The 19179-nt window shown below is 38.8% G+C and overlaps 1 protein-coding gene across 1 annotated transcript in view; it reads left to right on the top strand.

The window, feature by feature from the left end:
- Window positions 1-19179, top strand: part of LOC306853183 (catenin alpha-1) — a 103147-nt gene that overhangs the window by 61900 nt on the left and 22068 nt on the right. Inside the window, exons 10-14 of the mRNA XM_079390397.1 lie at window positions 5356-5448; window positions 5759-5915; window positions 8127-8327; window positions 10613-10764; window positions 14812-14922. Coding sequence (XP_079246523.1) covers window positions 5356-5448; window positions 5759-5915; window positions 8127-8327; window positions 10613-10764; window positions 14812-14922 — 714 coding nt within the window. The remainder of the gene's footprint in view (window positions 1-5355; window positions 5449-5758; window positions 5916-8126; window positions 8328-10612; window positions 10765-14811; window positions 14923-19179) is intronic.

The raw sequence follows: 19179 nt of genomic DNA, 5'->3' as shown, positions 1-19179 counted from the left end.
ACCTGGCGATTCGATACATACCTCGATACACAGGTCACGATTCGATACGTACCTCGATACAGAGCTGTCTCGATACGATTTGATACAATGTGACACGATTCGATACGATTCAATAAAAATACATGGGCCAGAGCCAATTAGTTAATGCTGAACACATTTACTCAACAAACAGAACTCTTCAATTTATTGAAGACAAAAGTGCATTATAACAGTGCATTTTGCTTAAATATTTGCAACTTTAAGTGCTCTGATTAATTGTACACAAATTGTATTAATCTGGAAATTACCACAAGTCAACATTTAACTTTCCAAGGGTACAGTCTGAGCTCACACAAGCACAAAATCTTCTTCTTATTATTCTTAACTTCTTATTAAATCTTCTTATAATTCTTTTTTGTGACACCATGTACTGCCATAACATATTTCACTATGAAATCACTTAAAGGTGCCATAGAATGCATTGATACAGTATTTTAAATTGTTCTCTGATATCTACACAGAAGGTATGTGGCTTAGGTAAGGGCAAAAAATCTCCAGAAACGATTTTACATGTCCATTTACAACCCTAGGATTTCTCCCTAGAATGAAACGGTCTGTTATTGGCTTATTTGGCAGGGTCATGAATAATAATGAGCTCTGCTCTGATTGGCTGTTTCACAGTACGGCTCATCAGCAAGAAGGAAGCACAGGGAGGAAAATATATATTTAAATACTTTCTCTCGCAGTTATATCGTCAGGTAATTATACTGTATATAAAACGCGGACATCAGGGAGCCGTTATTAATATGCGAGGCATTGAAACTGCTTTTGAACGATCCATCGATCGCGTTATAGTTTCACTTTCAAGAGACGCGATCACACAAACTATGTTTACATTATGGAGCAACAGTACTTACCACACATTTCACAAGATCAGATGCTTGTCAGTGGTGCTCAGGATCTGTAAGTCATTCGCCATCATCCTCATCTCTCCTTACTGAGAGTGAAATCTTATGTACTGTAACAGGCTACCGCTAGCAAGGAGCTAACCATGTCCCTTTAGTGGCTCGCGTTATTTGCTTTCTGTGCCTTTCTGAATACAGACACCAACCCATCCCTGCACTTCACACCCCCTGCACGGCCTGGAACATAACATTTATTTTGTTATTTTCGCTGTTGTCCGCGCTTGTTTATTTACAATACCTGCAGAGCTTCTGATGGTTAGGCCGGCTTAGAACAAGTGCGGGTTTATGCAAATGTTGGGGGCGTAGTGATCCCGACTGTTGCGTCACAGTCGGTGTTATGTTCTGATTCGCCTGTCTTTCAGTGGTCTTTTTTAATCACGAGATTTACATATGAAGGAGAAAACTATGGTGTTTGAGGCTCACTGTATGTCATTTCCATGTACAGAACTGTTATTATTTAAATATGCCAGGGTAAAGACAGTTTTTCATTCTATGGCACCTTTAAATGCTACATCTTGCTTTAACATTTTCCATGAGTTTTTTTGAAACTCGCGGGCGCCGCTGCGCCCCCTAATGGCTGGGCGGAGTATCGATACTAAGGGCTAGAATATCGATACTGTATCTTTTTTTATTATATCGGTATGTATCTAAGAATTGATATTGAGCACACCCCTAATCACCAGACTCTTGGTCTCATCCTTTGAAATACTTTTCACAGCCTATAATGCAGCCAATTCTAATTGTTGCTTGTTTTGGGGAGTTTCTGCCTTTACTCACCTCTTCAGCTGGTGAAATTCATGTTCAATCAGATATAAATCTGGAGATTGACTTGGGCAGTCTAAGACTTTCCATTTCTTTGCCCTTATAAATTCCTTGACTGAACTGGCAGGGTGTTTTGGGTCATTGTCTTGATGCAATATGAAGCACTTTCCAATGAATCTGGTGGCATTTTCTTGAATATTGGTAGGCAAGATGGTTTTGTACCCTTCCAAATTCATTCTGCTACTGTCATCATACATTAAGTCATCAGTAAAGTTGAGAGGGCCTGTTCCAGAGACAGCCATGCATGCCCATGCCATGCCACAACCTCCACCATGCTTTACAGATGAGGCTGTATGCTTGGGATCACTGCAGTTCCCTTTTTTCCCACATTTTTGCTTTCCCATCACTTAGATAAAGGCTCATCTTTGTCTCATCGGTCCATAAACACAGTTCCAAAACTCTTCTGGCTCACCTATGTGCTTTTTTTGCAAACTCTAATCTTGCTTTTCTATTTTTGGTGCTGGTCAGAGGTTTGCATCTTGCTGTGTAGCATCTGTAATTCTGTGTCAAAGTCTCCTGAGGACAGTAGATTGTCAGAGCATATCCCCAGCTTTCTGGAAGTTGTTGGTGATTTTACAGACAAGTCTTTTAGGGTCAGATAGAGGGATGAAACCCTGTGACATTCTGTAGTTTTGTCTCATTCATCTTTTAATCATATTTGTAAATGTCTTTACTCCACAGCCAACAGAGCAATTTTGCTTTACTGTTCCAATACTTTTGGAGGGCACTGTATATCCCAAGAGTACTCCACTGTTACCGATTTGTTAATTTCCCTTTTTTCCCCATTTTGAAAGCCGCTTATATTGACTTTGAAATTCTGAGCTTGCAGGAAGAGCAGGAGCTTGGCAGTGAGTGTCAGTTCTTGGTCGCAGAAACACCGTAGCGGTTTGGTTTTTATACCATGAAATGCATCATTCCTGAAGCGGGATAAAAATAGAACAAGCTTAGTTTTATTGCCTCAAGGCCTTGTTCTCAAAGGTTCCCGGCTGCTCAAGGAACACTGAGATTGTGCAGGGACTAAACTACATGTGCGACAGAAAATGAGAGAGAGACAGGAAGCACGAAATGAGAGACCAAAATGTGTTGCAGTTTAAGAAATGTCAGATTTTCATAATTTACTCCATAGTAGTTAATTTGTTTTCATTTTACACACTTGTATTTAGTCACAAATGCAAAAGGAATGCAATATTGAGCTGTTTAAGGGGCAGTTCACACTGAATGCTTTTGCATTTAGAAAAGCTAAATGTACAGAGTACAATGAAACTTAACAAAACAGCTTTATAAAATGCTATTCATACCATTTGAATTTTGATCATGTAAATATGATAGACTTAATGAGTTAAACAACATATAAGAGTAGGAAGAAAAGAGGCATGTTCCATGCGGTGTCACATTGAGACACTGAACTCTTAACGTGAGTCTTGCAAACAGCTATATATATAGGTTTTTTTTTTCTTTATGAACCTTAAAAATGGCTGTTGCCATGATTTTTTTTTTCCCTCTGAATCTAGCACACATTTCCAGTTTATCTGTGTTGGAAGATCTACCCACCAATGTGATAAGACTCATAATTTACCTGAAGAGGAAATGAGAATCAGTTCACAATGAACGTTTGTTCCTCAACCTGAAACCGCTTGACATTTAGCTGCAAATGAGCCCTGCAGAAGTCTTCAATGAAGTTGTTTGTTTGTCAGTTTCTCATTTTGAGCTTTAGCAACAGAGTCCATCCACTCTACTGCATTCTGTATGTGCTAGGCAGCTTGTATAAGAACAAACTCACCCCTTGGTTGGCCCAGCGGTGCCACAGAAGGGTGAGATACCAGTTGCACTGATGTGGTGTTACTGCAAGAAAGAACAACCTCACGAAGAGGATGGGTACTTGAATGGAAATGACTCTGAAATAATGCAGAGCTGCAAGCTATTGATTGACATTTTGACTGTTGCAGGTCAAACTAGTTGGTGTTAGACTTGCTTAAATCAGAGATGCAATTAAAATGCATTTGTCGTAACACACTCATTAGTTTGTGGCACAAAAATTGGAGACTAATCTATTTACTGTAGGAAATGCATTGGGCAAATAAAGTGCATAATTGTTGTAATTGTAATAGATAATTTAATCTTTTTTTTTTAACCAAAAAATTGTACAGAATTCTTTAATGTAATTCTTTATTTATTTTTATTCATTTATTTAACTGGTCCAGCAGTAATTAATTACACAACTTGTATAGAATGCCATCATGAGCTCATTACAAGGGGGGAAAGAATCCCCGGGAAAGTCTGGTGTTAACTGCTTTGCTCTCGGGCACCGTGGTAATGGTCAAGGATTGCTCACCGCAGGCATCAAATCGGCAGCCTTCCGGTTGCAATCTTCCAGAGTGGCCAATAGATATGCAATCTAGTGGCCCTTAGGACATGTTTCCATAAGATGTTTCATGTTAAGCGGCTTGTGTGTCATAGTTACTGTATTTAACATAGGTGGGCTTGAGGTTCTTCCCTGACCACCGGAGACAACCCCACCCCCAGGTACTGTGGATTCTAAACAGAAGAGATTTAGCCCCTAAACGCTATTGCACATACTGAAGTGCTCCTTGTTCAAAGTGTTGGCATGTATACGTGTTTTTAATGCTTGACTAGTGTGTTTGCTAATGGCACCCTGCTGTTCGAGAGATTCCCAGTATGGTGCTTAAGGGAGAGAGAGCGAGCGGAGGAGCGGAGGCTGTGGTACTCCTGTAGTCAGTGGGGCGTTTTGTGACTGCGCTGAGCTCCGTTCACATTTACACTCCACTTGGTTCTGGATTTCCCATTCCTGGCACAGCCAATTCTCGCACATTACGATAAGGTAGAGTAACTCCGAGCAGTCCCGCTAAACAAATATGAATGAAACTCCTTGGTAACATTTAATTAAAACGACTCCCGCCTTAAGTAATGAAGCTACTCGACAACGTGCCGTGCTTACTTCGCTGTATGGAGGTGCTTGCGCAGCCAAAGTGAGGCAGCGGAACCCTAAAAATCTAATTTCTTGCCTCAAAAAACTGCCGCTGCAAATAACATCTGTTTGCAGAGAATGTTTGGAGAATCGTGAGTAAGGAGGGAGATTTGTAGGTCAAAATGACAATTTACTCTATAACATTAGAAACATCAGCAACAGGCAGTGGGTTTGCTTGCCTCAGCACTCTGGTTTTCAGCGGCTTGTGGAGTTTCTGAAAGTGTCAGGAATATTAGCCTCTCTCACTTTCCTGAGGTAACAGCCGCCTGCCAGAACGGTGATTTAATCATCTCTAGGAACCACTCCCTGACGCTGTCAGCCATCATCCTGTGAATTATATGAAATATATTCCCTATGTGGGGAGGCGACCAGACCTCAATTTCAGGCTTTGCTTTTGTTTTGACTTAATCCTCTGGGGCGCTTTTCTCCTGCTGTATTATTTTACCATTTTATCAAATAATCAGATCAACAGCTGACAGCAGGTGTGTTAAATTTAAAACTGTTTGTTTGAGGGATGGAAAACATTTTTTATTTTTTTTTATTTTTTGTTTGTTCGCTGTTCATTTGTCATATGATAAAAAGCTGATTTTTTTTCTGTTGTAGGTAGCTAACCTTGCATGCTCCATCTCAAACAATGAGGAGGGAGTAAAGTTGGTACGGATGGCCGCTTCCCAACTGGAAACACTTTGCCCTCAGGTAGGTAGCATTTTGCAGATGCCCCTGTAGTATGTCTACTCCACCCTCACTCCACTGTGGCTTTGACTGCTTTTTAATCTGATCTCCAATGACTGTTCTTTCATCCTGGGGTTATGAAATTACATATATTCCCATCAAAATAAACAGTTTAATCTTAGTCATAATCTGAAACAATTGTAAATGTGTTTTGAAAGGTTGTTGTGGTGGAGGACATGAGCTCAGATAATCAATTCACACATGTGTGTAGATGTGATTTTTGGTTCTTGTACGTCTTAAAAGCGGATTAATAGGTTGCTTGTGGTAATTGCAGGTGATTAATGCAGCCTTGGCCCTGGCTGCCAAGCCTAACAGCAAAGTGGCCCAGGATAACATGGATTTGTTTAAGGACCAGTGGGAGAAACAGGTGCGAGTGCTTACTGACGCAGTGGATGACATCACTTCCATTGACGACTTCCTCTGCGTGTCTGGTAAGCCTACGTTACAAAGTGTAAACCTGGATCTTGGCTCTTAGATGGTGTTAAAATGATGGTTCACTTGCAAATGAAAACCGTGCTCATGTACTGTACCCCTGACTGACTTTTGTTGGGGAAAAAAAAAAAAAGATGCTTAGCAGAATATTCATTTTTATTTATTTAAAAAGAAAATTTAAACCAAAAAGTACCATAAAATGTGAGGGGAAAAAGACCAAAATTTAAATTTACTAAAAATCTTTTGTATCTGGTAGTTCTCATCTCTTTTGTCCTTCCACATACACTATGGTTCAAATGTTTATGGTCAATAAGATTTAAAAAAAAAAAATGTTTTTAAAGTTTTTATTCACCAAGACTGCATTTATTTATGCATTTCTTATTTAAAAACTAGGGATGCACCAAAATGAAAATTCTTCGCTGAAGCCAAACAATAAAACACTGGGCCGAATACCTAACATGGTTTTTCGCATTCCCCCCATGTATTTTGCCTTTTTTGCAGCAGCAGCATTGCATAAATTAAATAGCCAAAATGTGTTTTTTTTTTTCTTTTTTTTTTTTTTCTGTTTTGTCTTGCTTTTCAAAGAAAAGGTCAATTACAAAACAATTTAAAAATATTTACTTAACTGTTTTTTTTAGCATTCTAGTTGACGTTAAACCAACAAAGCTCAATTTAACTTAAAATTAATAGGTTAGTAAAATTAATTAATTAATTTATTTATTGGCCATTTTTGAGACCCCCTTCTTGAATCAGGCATGTATTTTTTACTGTACAAATAAATGCACCCTTGCTGAGCAGAAGATACTTATTACAACATTAGAAAATATTACAGATCCCTGTTTGAACATTGTGTGAATATTATAATAAATTTATTAATACAGCTGTTGTGATTATCATTATTGTCTAAAATTACAATACTAACATTTATGAATGTTGATGAGTTCTTCCTTTTTCTCAGCTTTTATTTTGGTGGAAACCCACAGTAAGACCTCCTCAGTGCTTCGTTTTGTTGACAACTGCAGATTTATAAATGATTCTTGTTACGAATTTAGGAAGTGTTTGTTGCACGTTTTGTGACATGCCTTGTAAAAATTCGTAAAAATGTTACTGAGCAACTGACAAGTAACACTGTTTCAGTGCAGAATTTCCTTGCACTTTGGACTTTGACCCCTGGCTAACAAGGGGTTATCTATTTGATTCTCTCACGTTATGTTTGTTTGATTATAATTTATTTGGTGTTTTCACTTATTCTTGCTGTTTTCGTCCAAATAATTTCGGTTGCTGAACATTCGGTGCATCCCTATTAAAAACAGCTGAGCATTTTGTGGAAACTAACATTTCTTCCTTTTTTTTAATGATTGGAAAGTAAAAAAAAAAAAAAACTGCATTTAATTTGGAATAGAAATCTTGTTACATTATGCATTGGTTTTACTGTCACTTTTGTATTGATTTCTTTCCAAAAATCTTGGTGCATTGCTGCTTTAAGTATCTAAACCATATTGTCTACCATATTTCATTTGTTTAAACACTTTCTGACAGTATTCTTCAGCAATAGCACAACTTCAACAGAATGTCATAAAGAACAAGCTTTTTAAACTGCGAGGAATGATTTTACCCTCTTTCAATCTAATAAGCTGCTTGGCTCCTGTCTGTTTGTACCAGACCCATAATAGCTTCATGCAGAATAGGGGAAAAGCCTTTACACCTACATCTCTATCAGCAACTGATGACACGGGTCACTTCCGATCATGGGTCGTTTAGTGGCCACGCTTAAAGAAGTTCATTAGCTTCTCAGGAGCAGGCAAAAGCTCTTGAGTGTCAATTCTCTCTTGTGGAATTGACATTCAATCACGAATGTTAAAGACTTACCATCCCCCTGTCAGACGTGGCCTTTAAGAGTTCTTGTTAAGCTGTAGGCTGACTGACTGCTTTCACCTCCTCTCAAGGACAGATTACAGTTTACCATGTTGATTTGCATTTCCCAGACACCCATTACTAAACTGTCTGAGTGTGTTTAATCTTTTTTTCATCCGCCCTTGTGGTTCCCTTTAATGTTCTTAAGTCAGGGACAATGTAAATACAGCATGAAGGATGAGGATTTCCTGTCTTCATGCTTTGCATTGTGGTTAGCTATGTACATTCTCCAGTGTTCTATCCTTAGTTATTTTAAACATGGTCTTCTCTTGTGAATTTCTTTCTTTTTACTTTAGAAAATCACATTCTGGAGGATGTTAACAAGTGTGTCATCGCTCTCCAAGAGAAGGATGTCGATGGCCTGGATCGCACCGCTGGAGCCATTCGAGGTAGAGCTGCCCGTGTGGTCCATGTGGTCACATCTGAGATGGACAACTATGAACCTGGTGTCTACACGGAGAAGGTTCTGGAAGCCACCAAGCTTCTCACTAATACAGGTATAAACCAGAACACTATAGACCTGAAATTATTAGTCTCGCCATAAATGTCTGTAGCTACAGCCAGATTTTATGTAAAATAAGCCAAAATGTGTTTTTGTAGTAGCAGTCGTGGAAAAGTCAATATGTATTAACAACATTTAATAAGAAACAAATAATTCTGCTAAAATTATAACTCATAACCATAATTGTGGGTGCAGTAATACAAATGTTAATTTATTGTCTAAAGCTGCTTTGAACGAGTTTCATCCAATCTTAACTTAGTCAGAACTATCCATTTAACATTATTTTTGGCGATTGCATTTGTGTATGTGTGATTTTTAATTTCCATTTTAAAATCCATTGTTCTTGTTTAATATCTGAAAATGCTGCACAGGCATCCAAAAATAGCGCTGCTTCCATCTGGGCCAGAATTTCCTTGAGTGGGTTTGTAGGGTGTTGGTACAAGACTGCTGATTTTTATCTACTTCCTCGCAAGGTTGTGTAACATGGCCATGGCCAAAAGTGCTGTCTAAATAGGCAGCTCACTAATGGCGCTTTTCTACTGCATAGTACGGCACGGTTCAGTACAGCTCACTTTTGGCGGGTTTTCCACTGGGAAAAGTACCTGGTACATTTTTTTAGTACCACCTCGGCCGAGGTTCCAAGAGAGCCGTTTCGTTACCAAAACATGACGTTTAAACTCTGCTGATCACTGATTGGCCGGAGAAAATCATCACTGCCTGCGTCATTGAACTTTCAGCACGAGACACAACAGACCCGCTAGTTTTAAATCAGCACAACCAGCGAGGGATCGAACGCAACTGTTTTGAATGAGCGCACCTTTTTTAAACAACCAAAAAATGGCTGTTTCGTTGTCTGAGGAAGTACAAATGTTCCTCTCGTTGATAGCCGAGGATCGGATCCAGCGGAAGAGTGATGGAGCGACGCAGAATTAAAACGTTTTTCAGGAGTCACAGCAGTAGAGGCGGCGCAACTATATGGACACGTGAATAATCCCACCCACTCTAAAGCGGTACTAAACTGCAGTGGAAACACAAAACGAGCCGAACTGAGCCGTGCAGAGTCGTACCACGCAGTGGAAAAGCGCCATAAGTTTTGAGACACTGCCTAGCTTTATTGGAAAGATAAAGCATACTATTACTCTTTTCTGGTTGATAAAACGGAGTATTACCTTCATGTGCAGTTACATAATAGCATTCGGATGCCTTCAGGAACCTTTTTAAGACTAAAATGACAGAGATGGTTTGTTCCTCTGGGTCAAAGCATAAGTTTTTCCCATTCATTTGCGGACTTTCTCTTGGGAAATGCTATGTCACATTTTGTGTACTTTGCTCAGCCTTGCACTAAAACAAATAGCTTGGCCATATTGGCAAAGAAGAGGATATGTCGTATGTCATGGTGCGTGGCTGGAGGGCCGGCTTCAAGAAGTTGTTGGGCAAACTGCTATATATCATGCTGAATCAGGTGAATGAGCCAACCAAATTTTGTGAAGGTTTGGTCTCAGATGGCCCAGTCTAAATATGTATCCCTAGTGCTTGTTCAGCCCACAATTTAGCATGAAATGCAGCAGAGATGAGCTAGAGGAGAAACTATATTCTAGCCATGAAAGCTTTTTGCAATCACCATCTCAATCCAGTTACATTTTTTAACAGCCAGTCTGTTTGGTTTACTGCTCAACTTTTAATTTGGTTCATTAAGCACAAAGCTCTAAATGTGGTCTCCAAGCCGGATGGTATTCATTTGTGTTGCATACACTCAATGTCATTAAATACTCTCTGGGAATAAACTGGTAAATGCCATCCACAAAACGCATAGGAAGCAAGCCTCTGGTCTCTGGTTCCCAAAGCCTTTGAATGCAGAGAGAGTTTCTGTGGCTTTGAAGTCTTGCTGCCACCTGTCTTGTGATTGATTCATTTAAGGGTGCCTCTGGATTAAGTGTACTCATCTGCCGTTCTCTCAGTCAAGTAAAGCCTGATTAAAAGTTGCCTTGAGCTGTCATTAAAATCCAGCAGCACATCCGCCATGAATTTCTGCGTTTACTCTGCTCTGTTTCAGGCGTTCCAAGTTAGATGGGGGGGGTCGATTCAATTCAAATCTAATTTGAATTATATTTCTACAGGCACAATGTCCTGATTGAATTGTACTTCAGCTCTCTTATATTTGCTGAGTTGCAACGGAATTGTTTCCAGCAAAATTAATCTTTTTTTTTTTTTTTTTTTCTTTTAGTTTGCTGTTTCTGACCTTGTTGTTTGTCCTTTCTGTGTGTTTGTGTGTATTTGCAGTGATGCCACGTTTCACTGAGCAGGTAGAGGCAGCCGTGGAAGCTCTCAGTGCCAACCCAAGCCAGCCAGTGGATGAGAATGAGTTCATTGATGCCTCGCGTCTGGTATATGATGGTGTGAGGGACATCAGGAAGGCGGTGCTTATGATCAGGGTGAGCAGAAGCCTTTAAATAGAAAGTTTAGTTTCTCTTTCAAATATTAAATGGTTTACCTAAAAAAAAAAAATTCTTATCAGGTTCTTTCTCACTTGAAACACTTGTTAGATTGTAGGGCAAAACTTAAAAAAAAAAAAAAGTGAGTACATTTTCATGTATTCTTTTAAAAAAGCAGTTAAAGAGTTTGCTGTAACTATGCCACCCACACAGGTTTCCAGTGCATTCTGAATTTTATGACCTTCCATGTGCTTTTTAGCACTTCCATTTTTTTCCACCCTCATAAGAGCTTGTAATATAGAGGTAAACTCCAATTAGGTATATCAAAACTCATTTGGAATTAGAGGGAAGAAGAGGGCAGGGTTAATTGGTGGCTTGCTCTGTGTGGATATATATAAATCATAATATAACTGAATATGTGTGTGAGGGGAAAAAAAAAAAAAAGCCTGGTGTGCATAAATGTGCCGCTTTATTAGAAACTAATGGTAAATTTGTTTTGGGCAAATGGTAACCTAATTGAACAGATTTCCCTCTCCATGTGCACTGTTACTGGAGCTGTAGTTGTCTGAGGGTTAATGGTCTTTCCCTGAGCTAAACTGTAACATTGGACAGATGGTTGCTAGCTTGCAGTGAAGTGTTAGCTAACAGTCTGACAATAAGCAGACAACGGTCCGCTCCTGCCGTGCGGGGAAACGCACAGACCCTTAACTCCACTTCGCCGAAACAACTAGGTTAAAGGCATTAATTGAGGCAAATATCGTCTTTCGTAGTTCCAGACTAACGAGTTTTCAATTAATTGCGAATATAATGTACACTGAATTTGAATAATTGGCTCATGAGGAAGTGTTGGAATGTATTAGCGCCTTTAGTTAAAGCAAAGAGTGCGGTCACGACCCGGATAATGAAGCCGGAGTAACGTTCGATTAAAAGGCCTCCGGAAATTGGGTGGCACATACACGCACTTGTATATTTGCTATTGATAAGTGAATGCATTATATTTCTTTGCCGCCTTTTGTACGTGCATATTTTGTTTGAATACATCCACCAACCCTCTCTTTTCAAATGTCAAGTAGCGAGACTATTCGCATTCACTCACTAGTTTGACATAGCAGAAACTATCTGACTTGCACCAAAATGCTCATTAATAACAGAGGGCTTAAATTAGAATAAACACAAAATTAGATGGGGAATCCATTATGTTTTATTTGCATTATTATACACAATTGATTTTTTTTTAGAAAGGGGATTTAATCAGCATTTTCCCCTTTATTTTCAAATCCTAGGAGAACTGTAGTGCCTCATTAATTTTCCACTTCAGATATCCTTCTCTAGTTATCTAGATTGATTCAGTGGTTAAAAAAAAGGCCCTTTGGCAGACAGAATCTACTTGTTTGCTGTTGGTTTAACGTGAGTGTTGAACATGCCCCCAATGCTGAAACACTTTATGCCTGTACCGAGTCGAAAAAGAGAGGCGTGATCTTTGCTATCTTGTTTTGTTCCTTTCTGACCGTATAGTATTTTTAAACGCTTCAGGGCCCTTGTTCTGAGACGACTCATCCGAACCGATAAGAATACCGCCCAAAGGTCTGGGGATTGCTGGAGTTTGTTAGCGAGCACAGTTTTAACACATCCTGCAGACATTGAGATAGCAAAAAAAAAAAAGAGTACCTTAATGTTTGACTTTCAAGTTGCTTTCCCTCCACACGCACGCCATGTCAAGCTCATACATTTAGACAGAGCTTGAGCGCTACCCAATCAGCCAACACTAGTGCCCGGTGGGCATCAACCTCTCCGCTGCACGGGAAATCCTCGATCGGAAGAGACAAGTGTGCGGCTTAGGCTACTTAAGATGGACAGAGTCTTTAACCTCAGTAAGTACTGCACTCGTAGTCCTTGCCGACCAGCCGTCACCTAATATTTGACAGGCAGGCAACCCTCAACGACTCTGTTGAAGGGATGTCACTGGTACTAATGGCCCTTCCGTAGCACAGATCCTCATAGCTGCCGAGTGGTTACTGTAGCCTGCAAAGGCACCTCAGCTTACCTACACTGCTTCAGGCGTCTCAGGCTGTTAATTCAAATGCCTGCTCACTACCGCCCTAGTTTATAGATGTGATGCATTCTCTTGGATGGCAAGGTGGATATTTTTGAGCTGTCTGTTGTTCCTATTGCTCGGCTCATGGTAAATCTACACAAGCAACTGGGGTTGTGCAAAGTTTAGAATTCCCAATGGGCTTCCTTGTAGTTCATAGGTTAGAATTTGAATTTAATGGATGGCATCACACAGGAATTGGAATTGACATGAAGATGAATTTATGGAATTGAAATTCAGGAGAGGTAATGCATTCTTGGAATTGAAAAGTTATTCTAAACCTGATTGACAGTTAATTTATTAAATGTCATGAAATATAAAAACTAAATGCACATTTTAAATAGAAGCTTCTATCCACAGTACTGTTCCAAAAGTTCAGCAAGATATAAAGTTTTGGCTCACCCAGGCTGCATTTATTTGATCAAAATAACTAATATTGTAAAATATTATTACAATTTTGATTTTAATACATTTTTAAATGTAATTTATTCTTCTGATTGCAAAGCTGGAGTAGCAGCCATCACTCAATTACATGATTCTTTAGAAATAATTCTGATGCTCAAAAAACAGTGAAATATTTTTGTGGAAACCATTTTTTTTTTTTTTTCAGAATTCTTTGAATAGAAAGTTCAATTGCAGGGTGTTTTTGTAATAGAAATTTGAATTTCTTCCAAAAAAACAAACACAAATTCACAGTCCTAACGTCTTAAAATTTGAATTAGTTTTTGTTTTACTTCCTGTGTTTTACTATTCACAACCCTGCTAGCAACAAGTAGTAATTAAAATTTTAGCACAGTGTTATTCTCTAAATAAAGCAAAACGTGTTTATGAGATGAGCCTGGGCACTACTAAACCATCGTCCACACCTTGACTGACTTTGTTTGGCCTGGATGTTGTTTTGATGTCATCTTCAGCAGGCAGAGTTTTAGGATGCTTGAAGTGTCTATTATTGAAGCAGCTGCATCGTGAACCAGTCAGAATGTCCTCATAAATGGATTGTACAGACAGTCGGATAAGCACGGCTTGCAGCACTGGCGAAATAATACATCCGTATCTTCTCACATCTCGTCCTTTCTCCTATCAAGCTGAAATGCATTTTCTTGTCAGTGAGGGCTCTCCCCCCCCTGCCACCCCTCCCCATTCTCCACCATTTCCCTCTGCAAACAGGTCCCTCTGCTCGCAAGTGCATACTAATAGAGCAGTAGAGTTAAAAGAGGCATGTTTGGCATTCAATGCAGGGATTAGAGAGAAAGAGAGTTAGTTTAGTACAGGGAAAACGTGGCGCACCCGCTGCATTGGTGCACCAGCTCATTCTGTTTCTCTTTACAGCAGACAAGTAGAAACGTCTTACTGCTAAAAATTCCAACATTACATTTTCACTTTAAAAATGTTTTGTATGCATAGTGATTGCTAAGGAAAGTGTCACCACTATAATTGCTCATACTTTGGGGTTGGTGTCTATTCAAATTATTTATGCCAAGTGTTAAGCTTCAAGACATCACCTTTTGTTGCATTGAAGGAGGTAGTAGAATATTGTTAGACAAGGACCTAGCAACCACATAGCAACATGTTAAAAACTGCTCACATCATGTAAGCAACCTCTTAGAAGAGGCAATCATCCACAACTTATCAGTATTGAGTGGCATCACTCATTTTGAAAATGTCACATTTTATTTACAGTATGAGAAAGGTGTTAAAGAATTTAAAACAACTTGCCTGTGCGAACTTTCCAGACAAGAATAGCAATGCCAAATGACATCAGAATGTCTGCTAACAGTATACCAAGGCAAAGATATATCGTGCTACCTTTTAACTCAACAGGAAAGAATTTTGCTGTGAGTATATTGGGGCCTTAAGCATTTGCTGCAGTTTGTAAGTGACTTGAGATGTTGTAAGAGCTTGCTAATGCTTTTCTATATCTCTCCCCATCCCTATGCTTTTCTTTTCCCCCACAGACCCCAGAGGAACTGGACGACTCTGACTTTGAGACGGAAGACTTTGATTCTCGTAGCAGGACCAGCGTGCAGACGGAAGACGATCAGCTCATCGCCGGACAGAGTGCTCGGGTGAGAGTTGGGGCTTTTGTAGTTCACAGCTTTGGTTTCATGGTCGACCAGTTTATGGAGCCACATAGGGATGTCAAAAGGTGTCCAACTCGATCCTAAAATTAGATTCTTTGTAGATACTTGTATGGAATCTTTCCAGGGACGTAGTAATTTCCATCTTTTTCAGTGTTTCTATAATAAAACTTTATCACGGTCTATTTAAAGAGTCGTAGACAGTGTTGCGAGGTGCTAAATGCTCTATTCGCAGGTCAGATTTTCAGCATCACGGCCAAATCGACCTTTGCTTCACTGTTAAGCTCCAATTGCACAGGACCTCTGAATCAGTGTTTTTAAGATTCTGCACTGATTTCATGTCAACAGTGCTCCTGATGTTGCCACCAGCGAAACCGACATCAAACCTCGCCCCCTCTCTACCTCCATTCCTCCTCCCTCTCTCACCCCCTCCCCTCACGTCCTCCTCTGTTGCCTTGGTAATGCTTATGAAAATCCATCCCTACATAGCTGGAAGGAACAGGAATATACATTCTTTTTAATATTTTGTTATTAGTTTGAATGTATTCTCTAGTCCACAGCTGTGGTGATGGTAGACACTGTTGATGATTGGCGTCCTGTTTTCCTTTTTAAATTCAGTGTTGTGAGAGAGAGGTAATGGGAACCAAGTTGTGTTTGGGGATCTTGTTAGTTAGAGTGCTAGCTTTTCCTGTGAGCACTTCTTCCGAGTTCCTTGTGTGATAGCACAAAGGGAAAGCAATATGTGGCCCAAATATTTTTTTGTTTATAAATGCATTTTAAAATTTTGCATTCTTTAGTCAATAAGAATTGTTCCTGGTCGTGTAAGGCTGTCATCTACTCATATTTACATCCGCCGTGCTGGACGCATATTCTTTGTTCCCAAGCTTGCACAAATATAATTACAGACCTCTCGCCCTCCTTTTCCATAGTGATGCGAGCATGTTGATGAAAACTAAAAAAAAAAATACCAAAAAATATTCAGCTCTAATCGTCTAGGGGATGGCAGGAGACTTTAAGAGCTCAAGACTTGAACAGAAAGCTTTTGTTAAAGATAAAAGCGCTGCAGAAGACTTGCATTTTCCATTGAACCTTGTTGCTGGGGAAGCGAGTAGTATTTTTATTTAGAGAGTTACGGGGCAGTGGAGGTTGTGCTTGAGTGAGAATGTGATTTTATATAAGTCTGTAATCACTGTCCAGCCTCCTGTTCCACCCCCCCCAGTGGCTTTTGATTTAGTCTCCAGCTCCAGTGGGAATCCCAGTCACTAATGCACCAATGTGCGCTACGTTTGTGCCGGTGCTCCAAATTTAAAGAGAAAATTGAGTTTGAGGCCAAAAAATCTAATTGTTTTTGAGAATTGTCTATGCACTACTGTGCTTTGGAGTAGTTTTATGTTCTGGAAATATTTGAAATGTTTCTGTTATGCTCACCAAGGCTGCATTTATTTGTTAAAATACAGTAAAAACAGTAATATTGCAAAATATTACAGTGTTCCCACGCTTCTTGAAAGTACTTGAATTTCAGACATGAATTCAAGGCCTGGAAAGTACTTGAAAATGAACATAGGTTTGAAAGTGCTTGAATTAAATTTTAAATTTAGTTTATGGCCATATTCTATATGTGCTGTCAAAGACAGAAGGAAACGGCACTAATGATTGGGGGTGGAGGTGGAGATGGGGTAGTGCAAAAAAAAAAAACTGTATGTGTTGATGCACAGCCTAGAGCCCTACGCGGAACAATATTCTTAAGCCCGCTCCCACCGAATTTCTGACCATTAACCCCCCCCCCCCCCCCCCCCCCCGCCACTCCCTCAATGTATGTGTCCCACTCCCGCAAAGATTCTAATAGTATATAATTTTCACACACCGCTATCAATATGTGGGGTATTGAAATCGTATTTGAATGAGCTTTCGCTTTTCACTTTCGATTTCGTGATCATGCGCACTCTTTGTAAAGTGAGGACATATTAAAGTTTGTGCATAATTATTAGGCACATTGATATTCTGATAATTTTTTTTTCCAAGCACATTTTACCAATTCCAAACAACATCAATCTTAATAACTACTATTAATTTTGTATTTATTTATAAGGGATATATTGTCCATGAAGGCTGGAAGTGAAAAACTCCTATTCAGGTGTGCATAATGATTAAAGGCAAGTTTTCTTTTACAGATAAAATTAACATTTTATTCAAAAATTATTCAAAACTAATGCAATACAGAAATGGCAAAGTTAAGGAATGACCTTTGGTCAGCGAAATGCTCATTGGGTCAGCCGGGTCAGAAAAAAAACAAGTGTAGAAGACACGTTAACTGCAAAAGAATTAAGAATTAATGTGAAGAATTAGGTGCAAAACAATCAGGAACCATTTAGTCTCCAGCGCCACCATTTTCCAGAACTGCAACCTACCTAGAGTCTCCAGAATTACAAGGTGTCAGGTTCTCAGAGACTTTGCTTGGGTAAAAATAAAAAAAAGTCCTAAAAAATTACCCACACTTGCATGCTAAAGTCTTGTGAAATACATGAAGACTGGACAGATAAGTTGAGTGACTTTTGAAGGACCAGCACCACATCCTCTTGTACCACTGGTTGAAGAATTTATCTTCCAGAATCTGGCAGTAAGTTTTAGGAGCTCATTTTTAGTCAATCTCTGCAAGACAGGCTTTTCAGGATAGGAGATTGACTAAAAGTGAACTCCAAAGAAAATGTACAACTTGAAAAATTGGAAAAACAGCTTAGTGAAAAGCGTTTAAAGTTTAAAAGCAAATAGAAAGTCCTATTTTTTTTTTTTTTTTCTTTTTTTTTTTTTTGCAGATTTGCACATATAAGGTTTTGAGCAGCTGCATGTTTTGAGCACCTGCATTCCTCTAGGTCAGCGATTCTCAAACTTTTTACACCAAGTACCACCTCAGAAAATATTTGGCTTTCCAAGTACCACCATAATGACCAACATTAAAATACAGTAGCGTTGTTGGCCTAATTATTCAGCTACAGCACTGCAGAGTTCAAAAACGAGGCAATTTTATTCCTAATAAGAATATTTATTATTATCGGCCACTTTAAACATTGTAAATACAGTTTGAACATTAACACGGCACTGTGCTTACATACAGGTAAATAGAAAAGGATTTAATTAATGTATCCTACGGTACCTAAAAGTTAAAAACTACTGTACTTAAATGTAAAGTTAAAAATGTGCAGTACTTGATCAAAAAAATGAACACAGGCATCATTTAGCCACCTTGCAAACTGTTTTAACTTTTTGTGCAAACCTTTTGTGTTTTTTTTAAAGTGTTTTAACATTGATTTATATTTAATTCAGTGATTCCTCGGTGTACCACGAGGGAGCCTGAGAATCAGTGCTATAGGTCAATGATGAAAAAATGGGATTTACAATAAAAAGTAATTTACAAAATGAGTAACGTCTCTAGTAAGAGTGTTCAAATTTTTAATGTTAACAGGTTTTACTGTTATTACAACATTTAACCACTTTTTATTAATTTAAAAATTTAGAAATTCTTTAATTTAAATCTTGTAAAAGAACTACAGCAAAACCAGTTTGAAGCATATTTTATCAATATTTTCGAAATTGTATTTGAATCAGGGCTGTCAATATATTATACATTTTTAATCGCACCCTTTTTGTGTGATTTAATCGCACATTTATCATGAAATTTAAGCATATTCCATTTATATTGCTTAATACGTTAATTTTGTCATTTACTAGCAAAGTAAACCAAAATATTGAAGGGTGATTCTCACAAAACTGTATTTTCTCCAAGCTTATTTCAAGATAAATTTAGATATCTTTTCAAAAAAAGGACACTTGGGAGACTCCAAAAGGACACCAAAGAACCAAATGATATAAGAAGTTTATATAATTGATGCATTTGTGCACACGGAGTAAACACAGCAACATACACAAGACAAATCAAAACATTATCCTGAATGTGTGTGGAAACAATGTGAATGCACTACAATATGTCTGTGCATGAATACAACATATGATCTGTGCATCAAGAGCGCTCAGACACGGTGTATTTTCAGACTCGCGCGTGCTTACGACTCCTCTGCGTCACCGCAATCGTCTTTACCTTGATTGCAATTCACAACCATCAAAACTCAAACATCAAAAGAAGCTGGTTTTATCCAGCCGAGAAAACGTAGTTTGCATATCATACAGTGGTGGGATGTTTTGACGTTACGTTCAGTCTGTATTTCACACACAATCACAGAGCTTGAGCGA

Source organism: Barbus barbus (genome assembly GCF_936440315.1).
Source record: "Barbus barbus genome assembly, chromosome: 33".
Classification (NCBI taxonomy): Eukaryota; Metazoa; Chordata; class Actinopteri; order Cypriniformes; family Cyprinidae; genus Barbus; species Barbus barbus.
This window is presented reverse-complemented; position numbering and strand designations above follow the sequence as displayed.